Below are 16,219 nucleotides of genomic sequence, written 5' to 3'. Positions count from 1 at the left end.
TATAAGGAGTACTTGTGAAAAAGTTGATTTAATATAGTTCCTTGATCGCCGGTCTTTCCCTCAAAAAAAGTTATTCTTTCCCTATACTTGTGAGTTGTGAAATAATCGTAGGGAGTATCAAATAATAGTTGTTTTTCGTCCGTGATAATTAAAGTTCAATTACGAAGTATAAAGAGGTTTATTAAAGAGAGAATCACAAATATATTTTTTACAAAGTGGTCGATTTCGTACTTGAATTTTATAAATTTTGGATAATTATTTTCAATATTCTAAGGGGGCGTTTGGTTGGGGGTTTTCAGGAAAGGGAATGGGAATGGTCTGATATCATTCCCTTTGTTATTGTTTGGTTGGCATGTTTCACCATTCCCTTTACCCAATTTCATTTTTGGGTTGCCCCAAAAACCTTCTACACTGATTCCCCACCCCCCCTAGACTTTTCCATTCCCATTCCCCCAACACTTTAAATCAAAGGGAGGGTGGGCGGAGGAGGGAGGGAGGGAGCAAGGGAGGGTGGGCGGAGGAGGGAGGGAGCAAGGGAGCAAGGGAGGGAGAAGATGAATGGAAAATGAAAAATACATCCCAAACAACATTTTAAATCAAAGGGTTTCATTCCCATTCCCCTTCTATCTCATTCTTGATTTCATTCCGTTTACCCTGTGTGAACCAAACGCCCCCTAATGGTTAAAAGTTTAGTAATAATCTACAGTAATAAACTTGAAATAAAGTCTTATAAGGTCTTATAAGGTAAGAACATTTACCTTATTCTCGGGTATACGTATAGCTAAGTGTATTTCTTTTTCATATGAACGGTTTATGTGGAGTGAAAAACACCTGATCCTTAGGTACATCTAAGTATCTAACTGTAGAGTGTAGATGTATCCGATTATCCAAAAACAAGTACTTCGTACACAGTATATATTTTATACTTTATGCAAAGGTAATATGGAGTAATACGTACATGCACATCCGTATATTAAAAACGGTAACTTTTGTGTAAGACCGCCTTATCGGAAAGACCACATTGATTACTTAACTAATATGTTCAATTACTTAACTAATTAGTTTTAATTCTTAACTTATTAGTTTAATGGTTTAACTAATTGGTTTTAGTGCTTAACTAATTAGTTGCAGTGTTTAACTAATTGATTCCATTCTTTAACTTATATGACACCAAGGTGGTCTTTTGTGTAAGACCGCCTTATATAAAAGTTTCTATATTAAAAACGTGATACGGAGTACACGAGAAGTCATCAGTAAGATCGATAGTAACGTACGTAGATGGGTATATAACTAATTAAATACGTACAAAAATAGTTTATTCTCGTTAAGGTGAGCATGAAAGTTATATGGATCTTTTGTCTACAATGTCTAGGGGTAAGTTGTGCAGAAATGCAGATAGGTAATTTGAAAATGTGATCGAATAAATACAATACGAGTAAGTTAATTTGTTGGTTTCCAAATTTCACGTGAAGTTTCGTCGGCATGTACGTATACACCCGCTAATCGACGGACCAATACCAAATAATCCCCTCATGATCAGCCTCAGCCCCTACTGGTTTTTGGTCTGTCTGTATTTAACCACATAATTGTTTGGTCTTTGGTCCTACTCCTACTATATGCATGTATCATCCTTCTCTCTCACTCCTTTGAGTCCTTTCTCATTATTTATTTAATCTCTCACTTTACAAGCTTAGCATGTAAATAGTCACTATCATTGTTCATAATTTAGGAAATTGGAATGATTAATTAGTTTATAATCACATTAGATGACAAGGGATGTGATATCAAATAGGCTATCTATGGGGTACATCATCCGATCCAATGGCATCACAATTTTGGTAATTAGTGCTTTAACCTATTATGTACGAAGTATAATAAAACATACTTACAACAAAGTACTCCAATGATTAGCTAGGAGAAAGGACTTGCGTACAAATATTAAAAATATTTAATTTAATCTATAATTTTATACTCAAACAAACATTAGAAATGATGCATTTTACGCAAAATTTTGTTTCCTAAATATATAATTTGATAATGTTTTAATCAATTGGTAACATCAATAATGAAAAATATATTTACTTAGTGTTTTGGTCAAATTGGCATATTCAGCATATAATAGTATTTTCAAGATTTATTAATTAATTAATTCGTATGTATTATTTTTAGGGCTAGAGAAATATTTAAGTTAAATAATTTATTAAAAATTTCTCAAATAACAATTTTAGATTTGAATATCCGTGCGTACATGAGATCTAATCTAGTTCTTATGTATTTGTTAGATTCAAATATGTTTGTATATGTAGTATTAGTTTTTTTTTTTTTGTCAATGAATTAATTTCAATATTTACACATTTTCTTAATCAGCTTTGTTTAGCAAATTAGTTTTGTAGAGCTAACTTTGAAAATATATATAGCAGACACACACTACGTTACATGAAAACGTGAAAAAAAGTTAAAAATAATAAATGACAACCGGGCTAGCTAACCATTGAAGCAACAAATAGTTAGGAATATCGTAGCTTGAAAAGGTGATGTACACAACAAGCTATAAGATGAATTAGCCACCTGGCCACTAAAGTTGGTCTTAGCGTCTGAGAGTATCTCTATCATGTAAACTAACTCTTGATTAGTTTGGCATTATCCCCTGAAATATGTAAAATGCCCTTATTTTTTATGTAATTAAGCTTTTTAAAATATCAAGCATACATCACGTGCATTTAGATCTAGTCTAAAATGATACAACTAGTTAGTAACTATGATCTTGCTCCACCTTTTTTAGGAATTGTGAATAATTAATGATATTTTGAATTACTTTTTTAAAATCGTACGTACTCCCTCCGTATTTTTTTTAAGAGATACACTTGGTCGGGCACGGGTATTAAGAAGAATAATTGAATAAAATAAAATAATAAAGCAAGTGGGGTTGGATAGATATTTTAATAATTAAACATGTGGGGACCAAGTCATTTTGGTGGGTGGAGGGTGGGGTGGGTTTATGAAATTATTTGTTTAATAGGATGGTGGGTGATAGGGTATATTAGATGTATTATTTAATTAGATGGTGGGGTTAATAAGTTACTAAAAATAGCAAGTGTATCTCTTAAATAAATACGGCCGGAAAAGGCAAGTGTATCCCTTAAAAAAATACGGAGAGAGTAGTACGTTACTCTATTTTTTTTAAGGTAAAAATTAGTTCATTGATAAAAACGTAGTTACTTATAATTACTTAAAATGTATCATTCTTATCACTAAATCAACCTTATAGTCGATCAAAAGTCATAAATTTTTGACATTAAAAGATGCTTATATTTCATTAGGATAACTCCCCTACCCCTTTAGAACTTTCCATACACTAAAAGGTTGAGAACGAATCACAAATATCTTCTTGAAATCTAACACAAAAATCATGCATACTCCCGAATTCACGTGGCTTCATATCATTTTTCACACCTAATCTAAAATCTATTAGGACTATTTTCATCAATTGGCCTATTATTCTTTACTAACTTTCTCTTAGATTCTTATTACTGCGTAGAATATATACTACAAGTCACTCATTACAGCTAACATCAACTGAAAAAACATCAAATCATTCTATAAGGGGCCAAATTAAACATTTCTCGATCATCCTTAACGGCTACTTTGACTATTGCTCATCATTTTATTTTATTTTTTACTATTTCCTTTTCAATAAAGTGTAACTTACTCTTTTTAGTATTCCGCCAAGCAACCAACCAAATTAACAAACACACTCTTGAAGATATCCATTCCAGAGTACTATTAATCAAGCTACATATTGAATAGCTTTGATTCTCTACTTAGTTAATTTTCATATGTTAATTCAGTATTTACATTTTTAATTATTTTTTGTATGGAGTAGGGGTATGTGGGTTAATAGGGGTGGAGTGAGAAATAATATAATATGGTTAGAATATTTCCATTTTTAGAAACAGGTCAATTATTAAGGGACGACCCGATAAGGAAAACAGGTCAAGTATTCCGGGACGGAGGAAGTACCTTTAAAGCTTTAACAACTAAAAATGTATACCTAATCTATAAAAAGGAACACCATAAATTATTAGAAGCCATGTGACATCTCATTATTAGAAGTCATGTGGCACTCTCCTTTCATCCATCATTTTGTTTTGTTTTTTTTTCAATTTTTCTTTATTGTTTCTATGATTTACAACTTCTAATGCCTCTTCCACTCCATTTTCCTTATCCAACATCAAGATATTAATATTCTAATTTACTCATTAGTCTCTTTCACTCCACCCCTTTAACATCCAATATTTATTCAACATATAATTTTTATAAATTTTCAACCTTCAAATTACACCTCTATTTAATTCATATATTACCAAAAATCACAAATACTCACTAATTAAAACTTCAAAAGACATCTGAACAACCACTATGCAACCGTCCGTTCTATGAACGGGCTCAAAAGCTAGTTCATGATTAAAGAAGAAAGCAAACAAGCTTTAATCAATAATTGCATGTGGCTTAGTCCGTACATAGTATCATACGTTATTTCCTTCATGCTATAGCCCTTATTGACTTGCAAGAGTTGCAATGGTTTATACAAGTAGATATATAATCAAACAGATAACAACTATGTTTGTATTTTCTGAAATAATACTAATTTAACTTGAAAATCTACGAGATAATTTAAAACTACTCTCTCCTAGAAACGTGGTACGTACGTAGTTATGTTAATCAGTTTAGTTTCTTATATCCTTTTTATCCATATTCCTTAGGGGTCTAGCTATTTCAGAATTTTCTAAAACGTACTACCACTAATCTCTCCTTGATTGATTTACTAACTCTGATGCAATGATACTCCACCGAAAAGAAGCGTACCCTTGATTTCTTTAATTGGTCCCTGTCAACCCTCTTATGCAAACCAAATGTACACTTAAAAACAAAACCCACTTCAAAATGACACACATTATAATAAAATCCCAACACTCCAAACAAAGACAACTAATAACACAATAATAATAATAATATGGGCTCAATTTTCCTCTCCTTACTCCTCTGCCTCTCCTCCCTAATCATCTCACCTTCATCTTCAACCACTATTTCTCTCACTCTTTCTCCTAAATCTTCATCTAAACCTTCGTCAAATTCATGGGAATTAAGCTCTAACATTGTTAAAACAACACTTGAAAGAGCTCATCACCTCAAAAACCCTAAGAAAAACATATCCGCAACAACCTTACATGGAACCACTAGCACCCCTCTCTATGCCCGGAGCTACGGGGGATACACCGTGTCCCTCGCCTTTGGCACGCCGCCACAGAAAATCCCCCTGGTGTTTGACACCGGAAGTAGCCTGTTGTGGGTCCCTTGCACCTCCAAGTACAGTTGCGCCAACTGTACTTTCTCTAATGTTGACCCCTCTAATATTACAACCTTCATTCCAAAGGCATCCTCGTCTACTCTTATCATAGGGTGTCGGAACCCCAAATGTGGGTGGATTTTTGACGCCGATGAAGAAACCCGTTGCGGCCCGGGTTGTGGGTCGAACTGCTCTGTAATATGCCCGAGCTATGTTCTCCAATACGGGTTGGGAGCTACGGCTGGGATTGCAATCTCGGAGACTCTCGACTTGCCTGGAAAAACGGTCCGAGATTTCTTAATGGGTTGCTCCCTCCAGTCAGTGCGTCAACCGGAGGGGATTGCTGGGTTCGGGAGAGCCCCTACATCGCTCCCTAACCAGCTTAAGCTCGGTAAATTCTCATATTGCCTTTTACCTCATAAATTTAATGACAGTCCTAGAAGTAGTAAGTTAATTCTCGTTGGCCAAGGGGAAAAGAACCCCATCGCCAGTGAGGATAAAAAAGGTGAGATTATTGAGTACACCCCGTTTTATAATAACCCTACTTTTGCTCCCTACAATGAGTACTATTATGTCTACTTAAGAAAAATCACCGTAGGTAAAAAACATGTTAAGTTACCGTACAAGTACCTTGTCCCCGGTCATAATGGGGACGGGGGTACCATAGTGGATTCTGGGACGACTCTTACTTTTATGGAGAAACCTTTGTTTGAGCCTCTCGTGAAAGAGTTGGTAGCACAAACCCATTACAAACGGGCACACGATATTGAGGCCCGATCTGGTTTCGGGCTTTGTTACGAGGTTAAGGATGCGCATAATGTTACGTTCCCAAAGCTGGTATTTCACTACAAAGGTGGGGCAAAGATGCTAATGCCAATAGATAATTACTTCACGTTAGTGAGTGATTTGGGTGTTTGGTGCTTAACCATTGTATCGGATACAAGCCCGGCCGCGCCAAGTGTGCACGTCGGGCCGGGTGTGATATTGGGTAATTTTCAGCAACAGAATTTCTACATTGAGTATGATTTGGCGAATAAAAGGTTGGGTATCAAGAAGCAAAAGTGTGCATAACAAAAAGGTTGTGATTCCATTCTTTCTTTTTCATTTCTTTTATTTTGTTTTATTGTTTGTTTAATGTTTTGATGGTTATGTAAATAAAGAAGGCGTCAAGCTAAGTGTATTGCATAATCTTAGAACTTCTGAACTTCATAGAATTATCCAAGTTGGTTCAGTTTTACAACTTCTGGTTTTGACTGGAATCTCTCGGGAACGGAAAATTGAGAAATGAGAAATGAGAAATGAGAAATGATTTTTAATGTGCGTAGCGAATACGTAGTAATCCTCAGTTCATTTCTACTTGTTTTCACATTATATCCCGTATGATATATTTTAGTCCAATATCGGATAAGATATACTTCAATCATCTCACAACCCCTAAAATTAAAGGTCTGAAAATTAATTAAAAAGAAAAATAATATTATAATCCATAATTTTTTATCGAAAATGATAAAGGTCGCAAGATGCGACCTTTAAGCCGTGTCACAATGATGACATGGCATGCTTACGTCGCGATTTAAATAGGAAATTAAAATATTTAACTTATATATTCTATTATTCATGTTTCAAAAAAAAGGTAGGAAAATCTTAATATTCTAATTTGTTTCCTTATTTATATTGATTACCGTATTTACATAATTGTAAGTAAAAATATTGCATTGATAGTAAAAATATTATGATGACGCATAGTCTACGTGGCACATACATGTACCAATTAAACTCTAACACGTAAGATTGCGACAACTAAATGTTGTCGCAACTTGCGACCTTTATCATCACCCATTTTTTATTGATCGGAATTGAATATAATTTGCGCGTATAATATATAATATGAGTGAATTAAATATCAGCACATCTGCAAATATCATAGAAGATGCATCAAAGAGTTTTTAAGGGTACAACAACACATTATCCTATACTTTTTTTAAGCCCGATTGATATTTTGTTAATTTTCCGTTACTGGTTGACTGGAGTATGAAAAATATAATTGTTTATACCAAAAAGAAGTGAATGTGAGAGTAAAGTAGCTAGCCAGTAGTTATTTGTGTTTACTTATATTATGCAGCAAACTCAAAGAGAAAAAAGGCATAAAACAAGCGAGGATGAAGGGAAAGGATCGACGAGTACATTATAAAGGTCATAGGAAATTAGGAATCTGGTAATTGTCTGTTAAACTAGGTGCAACTCAATAAATACTCATTTCGTCCCAAATATGCAGTTAGTCGTTTCAATTCCTTTGTTTTATCAATTTTAACCATGATTTTTTCACTAATTTGTAAGAAGAAAAAAAGCTACTACATATCGGAATTAGGTTTTTGTTATATTCGTTGAGTTATCTCAGTACGTATCTTTTAAACATCAACATTTATAAGTTTTAGTAATATATACGTATAATATTAAGGATTATAATGGTAAAATTGTATCTTTAAACTTTTATAAATAATAAATGTAACAACTAGCGTAACTAATTCCAATTCAATTAGTGACAAGCAATAGATTTTGGAAATGTCTTGTAAGAAAGCAACTAGTCAATTATGGAAGGATCGATTTTGTTTGCACAAAATCTTATTTACAAAGGGTGTACAATAAATATTATACATCTAAGTAAAAGTTAACCCAAAATGCTTAAAAGTTAAGCTTATACAGGTAAAAGTTATTAATTTTTTAGTGATAAAGTTTTTCATTTTAGTAAAACTTATTTCTTCAAAATCACTAATAATGTATAAAAGTAATCATTAAACCTTTAATATGTTTTCTATCAACTATTTTTTACTAATATAAAAGTTAATCAAAACTAGGTTAAAGTTCCAAAAAAATAGGTAAAAGTTATCTTGGTGTACAATAAATTTATTGTACACCTTATGCGCGCAAGACCTTTTGTTTTGTTTGTGATGAATGGGAAAATACAGGGTGTATCGTGTGTCATGTGTAAAACTACTTTTGCTAATTTTTCTTCACATGGGGTTTGGGCCGTTTGGCCGTTTGGGTGGAGGTTTCCAAAGAAAAATATGTACAACTCTGTCCCTTTTTTCGTTTCTTTTGTCCACTGTCAAATCTCACGGACTTATGTAAAGACGTTAAAAACTGACTTACCTAAATCGAACAAACTATTAATCGAATATGATCCGAGATTTTGGTTAAATAGGCAACTCAATCCGAGTATCCGACATGTACCCAATCCGATAAAATCGTAACCGATTTTAATCCGATATTATATGACCCGAATCTTAACTCGAAACCCGATTTATAGATGACCGATAATCGAAATGGTCCGACCGGAAAATCATCTGAACTGATTCCATACCCAACCCGATAATGATCTTACGCTTGAATATTTTGAGATGACCAAGCTAGCTATTGACTCGAAATCCATATTTACTTTATATATGTATTGATTTGACAAGAACACATGATAACCCGATTCGAAGAAAAATCAAATTTGAAATAAATGGAACATGAATTTTTTAAATACAAGAAAAACATAATCATAGATTAAATACTTGACCAGACCCAATAGTTATCGGACCAGATCTTGACCCGTTTACGGGAGTGAACCCGACATGAATTCTGATCAACTCGATAATTACCCGATTCAAACTGAACCAGCACCCAAAAATACCTACTACAAAAACGGCTTAAATCTGACCAGATTAGACCCGAAACCAAAATTGAACCCTACCTGAACATGACTCGACCCGAACAAATCTGTACCCGAAATGGAAAATTAACCGACATGATCCGACTGAAAATCAACCAAACCGAACTTGGCCTGAACCTGGGTGACAAAGTGACACAACACTACCCGATCTAATCATGGCCCTAGGCGACCCGGTCCGAGTAACAGTTTTGACAGCTCTAGTCTCATGCCACTGTTACATTTACATTCTTGTTACCGTTCACTTCACCTCAGTTTCACTTAAAGTACGTCATATTCGCCTGATTTTCACTTATTTTTTTGAAATTATCTTATATGAATTTATAAAAATGTATTTTAATTATAAATTGTACGTAGTCAACCCTTATTTTTACTTAATGTATCTTAGGGTGCGTTTTATTCACCTGGTTTTCACTTATTTTTTCCGAACTTATCTTATCTAAATTCAACTGAACTTATTTTAGTTATAAATTATATTTGGTCAACCCTTATTTTTCCTAAACTTATCTTACCTGAAGTTATCTGAACTTAACTGGACTTGTCTGAACTTTTTTTTCCTGAAACAAGGTGAACAAAATAGAGCCTTATTTGAAATAATTAAAACTTATTTTAGTTATAAATAGTATTTGGTCAACCCTTATTTTTCCTTAACATATAATATTAAAACTTATTAAATTATCAAAACTATTTAAGTTATAAATTGTACTTGCTCTACCCTTATTTTTCATGAACTTATCTTATGTGACTTATTAAAACTTATTGTTTATGCCAAATTTCGTATGGACGACCTTTGGTTGGGACATAGACGACTAGATTAAATATAGCAAATAAATAACAAGAAATAAAGGGCGGAAAATAAAGAGAGGCGAGACAAGAGATGGTGACGCGGAAAACCCGAAAGGGATAAAAACCGCGGGTGGCCATGAGTCCACCAATCCACTATGTTGTCGGCATAAATAGCCTAGGTGAGTACAAGTACAATGCTTATTTGCGTATATGTAGACATAGCTAATAATGAAGCATAAATGTGAGAAGGCATAGGCGATACGACGGATAAACGGGTAGGGGATCGTCGGGAAAGGCAGTCGTTGGTAAGTATTTATGAGTGATATATATGGCGTACGTAGCATTTGCAGTATTGGAAAGGTTAATTTGTGAGAGTATATGGATCAAAGAGAAGGCAGGGAGTAAATGACAATGATTAATGATTAGGCATGCTTAGTGGAATATCCATGTGGAACTAAGTGGAGGAAGGCTTCTTCTTATTTGTGTCTCATGGGCTACGGGAAATAAAATGGTATTAGGGGAATGAGATGATAAAGTTAGGTAGTTGGCGGAGAAGTATTAGGTTAAGCCGTAGGTATTCTGGATGGAGATTGGAGATCTCTTATCATTGTAGAGTGGTGATCTTTTTATAGGACTTTGGTGCGGCATTTGTTGAGGGAGTTGTGCTAGTAGTGCTCCTTGAATTGCTCAACCGATTCCTTGATCTCCTCCAACCGTTTGCTTGATCTTTGCTAACCTCTTTGACCTTTCCCAACAAGTCTTCCATGACTCAGCCATAACCGCTCCTCAAACATAGGAACAGACCGCGACATGTACGGTACGAAACGATCCATAACAATAGCCCCCATTTTCCTAACTGTAGCGAGCCGGAAGTTAGGAAAATAATCTTCAAAGTCTGTCACCACGTTCATTTGCTGTCGATGCTAATCTGTCACTATCTTTGACTTGTCCGTCGTCTTCCGTACTTAACCTTGATCAATGACGTCGCCACTTGGTGTTACCCATGATTTCTGACAACACTTGATGTCGTCATGCGTATATTGGTGTCTTCATGTTGACGTTGGTGTCCTCAGCTTAATTAGATGTAAACCTGGCATCTTGTGAAAGAATCGTTTCTCTTAACGAGCGTAAGACAATAGAGTGTAGTTCTTAAAAAGCTGTGCAAAAACACGTTGAGACATACTGTTAGTTAGGTATCTAGCGTCATGGCCAACTTTTGTATCTTCGTCTGTCGTTTGATATTTGCGGGCGTCACGGCCAACTGTTGTACCTTAGTCTGTCGTTTGATGTTTACAGGCGTCATGACCAACTCTTGCATCTTAGTCTGTCTTCTGATGTTTACAGGCGTCATGGCCAACTGTTGTATCCTAGTTTGTCGTCTGATGTTTATAGGCGTCATGACCAACGGTTGTATCTTAGTCTGTCGTCTTATGCTCACATGCATCATGGCCAACCGTCGTATATTAATCTGTCGTCTGATGTTTACAGGCGTCATGGCCAACTATTGTATCTTAGTCTGTCTGATGTTTTTACATGTGTCATGGCCAACTGTCGTATCTTAGTCTGTTGTCTGATGTTTACAGGCGTGCCTCTATTGTCACTGTTGTGCGACATCTATCGTATGAAGGCGATATAAGCCTCTTCATTTGTTCGTAGTCTTGCGAAGAATTTAGAGAAGGAAGTTGCGTCGAGTGTGCGTATGGTTGAATCGTTTTAGATGGTTGCAATGTCATGTGAGGATAGGTAGCATACGACTGAGTTGAAGTTACAGGTGAATGAAGTGGATGGTTCGAAGCAACCTTATGACGAATGTCAAGAAGAGTCGAAGGGTTGTGAGGTTTCCTATAACACGAGGACAAGGGATAAGATGTTTGGATGGCGCAATCTATGGAAGGAGACTTTAGCCTATGGGATATTCAGAACAATAGTTTAAGTAGGACATGAGCATTCTGGGTCGGCTTTGTTTTTCGTCAGTGTTGAGGGGGAAAGACGTGTGTTTCTCTGTTTTGTATTTGGCGATTGGTTAGGCGTTTGGACAAGCGTCGAGGGTGCATACACGTCGTTAGCTTAAAATGTTGTTTACGCTGTCTCTGTTGTTCGTTGTGGAATAGATGTCACCTGTGAGGTACTCGGAAAACGAAGTTACGTGCACATAAATAGCACCGGCGTCGTCTGTAGTGGTCGCGCTTAGAAGCGACATGTCATCGTTGGGATCCAATTAGTTTAAGGGTCGTGACCTTGGAGGCGTCGTCGCTTGTATTTTACAGCGTCGTTTGTTGATGTCGTCTTCTGATGACGTCGTTCGCTGCTGTTGCCGTTGGTGATATCGTTAAGAAGTGATCCGTAGAAAATACAAAAGGTAGAGGTGGACGTTTGCTTGATGCGATGTTAGTGTTGGTTTTCAAACAAATAAGATGAAACATAAATATAATATAATTGCGTTTGGAAAGAGATATTCAAAGCGACAAATGACAAAAATTGAAATTGAACTTTAATCGCAGTGTAGTGAAAAATGTAATAAATTAATTAACGCACGAAGTAAGTGTTAGATATTACTTAATATGGGCTCGTGTAACGAAATTACGTCGTGTCGCTGACTGTCCCTTGATGACGATTCTACAATCAACAGCATTCTCCTGATGTCGTGGCACCTCTCGTCGCCGATCTTGTTTTCGTTCCTGAGATCATTGTCATCGCTTGTATCATCGTCGTCACATCTGGCGTCGTCCCGTCACGTTGAATGAGATTGACGCATCGCTGGTCTTGACACTATCCATTCCAACGTTGGTCGACTTATTGGTTGATCCTCGCAATGTGGCACAAGAAGGAGCATATGGTTAATGTGAATTCCTTATACTCTCTTAAGTGGAATTTTTCTTAACGTCTTTGGTAAAATCATTTGACAAACTTACATTACAATATGTCGTAAATTCAAATACATGTGAACTCTTTATAAATTACCTTTCTTGTTAATCGGTTGACGTCTTATCACTTGTCGTCTTTGGGAAACCCAATGACTTCTCTTTATCCGCATATTTCGACATGTGATAGTGGTTTAGCCCCAGTGTCCGTACATTTGTCTTAGCGTCGTACCTGTTACCAAAATCTTACGACAAGATCATCATGAAAATAAATTGTATCACATCGTCAGTTAAATTTCAAAGTTGTAACAAGTATATTAAACTGAACGGGAGTATGTACTATCTTGCCCCCCTGTGGCGGCTTTAGGAAGATATCATGACTGAAGTCGGCCACAGATATGATGACGTTCGTTTATATTTGACTTCGTACATGCGTGCCAGCATGATGCAACCTCTAAACGTCCTGTCAAGTCAAATTACCTCAAAACGATTTGATAAAATGGTTTAGTCATTAGAAAAATTGAGACATTCATGGTGCGATGCAAAAATTTATTAGTTAACTTGATGAACGTTGAATACGAGACATATTAATACAAGAGAACAACAATGAATGAATTGAAATGAGAAAGTGTGTGAAAAATAGTTTAGAAGTTACTCATGTGTCATCATGGTCATTGATGATGATTATTCGACATTCCGATTTCCTTAGCTTTCTCGGTAGTCTGGTGGCGTCGTGTCATCGGTCATTGCCATCTCGTGGCGTCGGGGCATACCGTCATGATCAAGGTAATCTGTTGTCATTAATATACATACTAACGCGTATAGTCGCGGCATGTCGTTAGTAAATGAAAAATAGTTATCATGGATGATATATGAGAAAATTTCAATAGGGTATGAGATGTTAGTTTATAAAATTTTGACGTCACTAATAAATGAATTGAGTCACTCATACCATTCGATTGTGTTGATGACCCTCACGATCTGCGATGTACGTGGCAGCGACAATACGTGTATATTATAAATAAAAGATAACTTACTTCGAAGTATGTTCGTACCTTTAGCCCCATGTTTAACGCCAAGAAACTTCTTTTCATCATAGGGGTAACCAGAATGGTCGCGTCCTGCTGTCGTGACTTGCTGTCGTGGCGTCATGTTGTGTCGTCGTGACCTCATGTCGTGTCGTGACCTCGTGTAACACTTCTAACGTTGGTCGCCTACTTTACTCACGACCTTGCCAAGCGACACGTCAGTACCTGTAGACAAGACAGTACCTTGTCACCTGCATTCTAACGTCGGTCGCCTGATGTACTCATGACCTAGCCAAGCGACACGTCAATACCTGTAAACAAGACAATACTTGGCGACACGACATGATCAAACGACAAGTGGTGACGACGTTAGTACAAAAAGTAGGATAACAACTTATAGCATATATTTCAAAGTGCTTTTGGAAATTAAAACAAGCAAAGTATACTATATATAAAAAGCAAATCAAGTATACTATATGAAAATTAAATGAGATAGAGTATACTATATGCTCCCCTGTGGCGACTTCAGGACAACTACAAATTCTCCTATTTGATACTTGGACTGAAGTTAGCCACAAAATCTAGTATTGCCGACAATTTGTTGTTGAATCTCCATTTGTCGCCTTCGTTTTTGGAGACGTCGTCGACTGATGTGGAGGTGACGTCGGACGAAACTATGTTGACGTCATGTCATTGGTGGATGACGTCACGTGTTCGCATCTGTTTTAGTGACAACAAGGACTAGAAACAATATTAGTTTAAATTAAAATCACTGGGGTTGAGTTTTATACCATACTTCTCGCTACGTCAAGTGATCAAATCGTCTCGAGATCTTGTCAAGGTACGAGACAACTCATATTATATCTTGTTTGTGGTGACATCTGCATGATGGTCCGTGACGTCTAGACCGAAACCTGTCACGTATTCGAAAACGAGGCCAAACGATTAGAGTTGAATATTATAAATATTAGTACCTATTTTCGATGTCATCAAGCGTTGGTGTCGTTGTTGTCACGATATGCATCATCTAAGTTGAATTCGACCACTCAGACGCGTCACTTCTAGCGATGACACCTGCTGATGTCGACACCTGATCTGGCGACGACATGTACCCTGACGTCATTCCATATTCCATCGACCAACGATCCTGGCGACGACACCTGACCCGTCGACGACACCTGACCCGTCGACGACGCCTGACCGTCGACGACACCTGACCCGTCGACGACACCTGACCGTCGACGACACCTGACCCGTCGACGACACCTGACCCGTAGATGACACCTGACCTGTCGACGACACTTGACCCGTCGACGACACTTGACCCGTCGACGACACCTGACCGTCGACGACACCTGACCGTCGACGACGCCTGACCCGTCGACGACACCTGACCCGTCGACGACACCTGTCATGTTGACGACATGTGCCCTGACGTAGCTCCATCTCATGGTGGCGATAAAGTATGACAACAATCCATAGCATGGCGACAACTTTATCGGTGAACCCAAGTAGGTCGGATATTGTGTTTGAGAGGATATTTGTGGATATGCGTTTGAAGATAAATCTAGCCATCTCCCCACAGACGGCGCCAAACTGTTTATGCCAAATTTCGTATGGACGGCCTTTGGTTGGGACATAGACGACTAGATTAAATATAGCAAATAAATAACAAGAAATAAAGGGCGGAAAATAAAGAGAGGCGAGACAAGAGATGGTGACGCGGAAAACCCGAAAGGGATAAAAACCGCGGGTGGCCATGAGTCCACCAATCCACTATGTTGTCGGCATAAATAGCCTAGGTGAGTACAAGTACAATGCTTATTTGCGTATATGTAGACATAGCTAATAATGAAGCATAAATGTGAGAAGGCATAGGCGATGACGGATAAACGGGTAGGGGATCGTCGGGAAAGGCAGTCGTTGGTAAGTATTTATGAGTGATATATATGGCGTACGTAGCATTTGCAGTATTGGAAAGGTTAATTTGTGAGAGTATATGGATCAAAGAGAAGGCAGGGAGTAAATGACAATGATTAATGATTAGGCATGCTTAGTGGAATATCCATGTGGAACTAAGTGGAGGAAGGCTTCTTCTTATTTGTGTCTCATGGGCTACGGGAAATAAAATGGTATTAGGAGAATGAGATGATAAAGTTAGGTAGTTGGCGGAGAAGTATTAGGTTAAGCCGTAGGTATTCTGGATGGAGATTGGAGATCTCTTATCATTGTAGAGTGGTGATCTTTTTATAGGACTTTGGTGCGGCATTTGTTGAGGGAGTTGTGCTAGTAGTGCTCCTTGAATTGCTCAACCGATTCCTTGATCTCCTCCAACCGTTTGCTTGATCTTTGCTAACCTCTTTGACCTTTCCCAACAAGTCTTCCATGACTCAGCCATAACCGCTCCTCAAACATAGGAACAGACCGCGACATGTACGGTACGAAACGATCCATAACACTTATCAAAACTTATTTTAGTTATAAA

At 37.0% G+C, this 16,219-nt stretch overlaps 1 protein-coding gene and 1 long non-coding RNA gene across 2 annotated transcripts; one reads left to right on the top strand and one right to left on the bottom strand.

Annotated features, from left to right (window-relative positions):
* Positions 1-4,949: 4,949 nt before the first annotated feature.
* LOC110806017 (probable aspartyl protease At4g16563) lies at positions 4,950-6,703 on the top strand. Its single transcript, XM_022011653.2, has one exon. The coding sequence runs from the start codon at positions 5,015-5,017 to the stop codon at positions 6,416-6,418; it is 1,404 nt and encodes a 467-aa protein (XP_021867345.2). The 5' UTR covers positions 4,950-5,014; the 3' UTR covers positions 6,419-6,703.
* Positions 6,704-12,405: 5,702 nt separating this feature from the next.
* On the bottom strand, positions 12,406-13,751 carry LOC130460923 (uncharacterized). The gene is made up of 2 exons (XR_008921152.1): positions 13,362-13,751; positions 12,406-13,169 (listed from the first exon to the last, which is right to left on the bottom strand). It is a non-coding gene; the product is annotated as an uncharacterized lncRNA (long non-coding RNA).
* Positions 13,752-16,219: the final 2,468 nt, after the last annotated feature.

This window comes from Spinacia oleracea, chromosome 5 (assembly GCF_020520425.1).
Source record: "Spinacia oleracea cultivar Varoflay chromosome 5, BTI_SOV_V1, whole genome shotgun sequence".
In the NCBI taxonomy this organism is placed as follows: domain Eukaryota; kingdom Viridiplantae; phylum Streptophyta; class Magnoliopsida; order Caryophyllales; family Amaranthaceae; genus Spinacia; species Spinacia oleracea.
Note: the sequence above shows the minus strand (reverse complement) of the source record. Positions and strands in the feature narration are given on the sequence as shown.

Excerpts from the sequence above, each read along its gene's own strand:
- LOC110806017 (XM_022011653.2), top strand. The coding sequence starts at position 5,015 with ATGGGCTCAATTTTCCTCTCCTTACTCCTCTGCCTCTCCTCCCTAATC.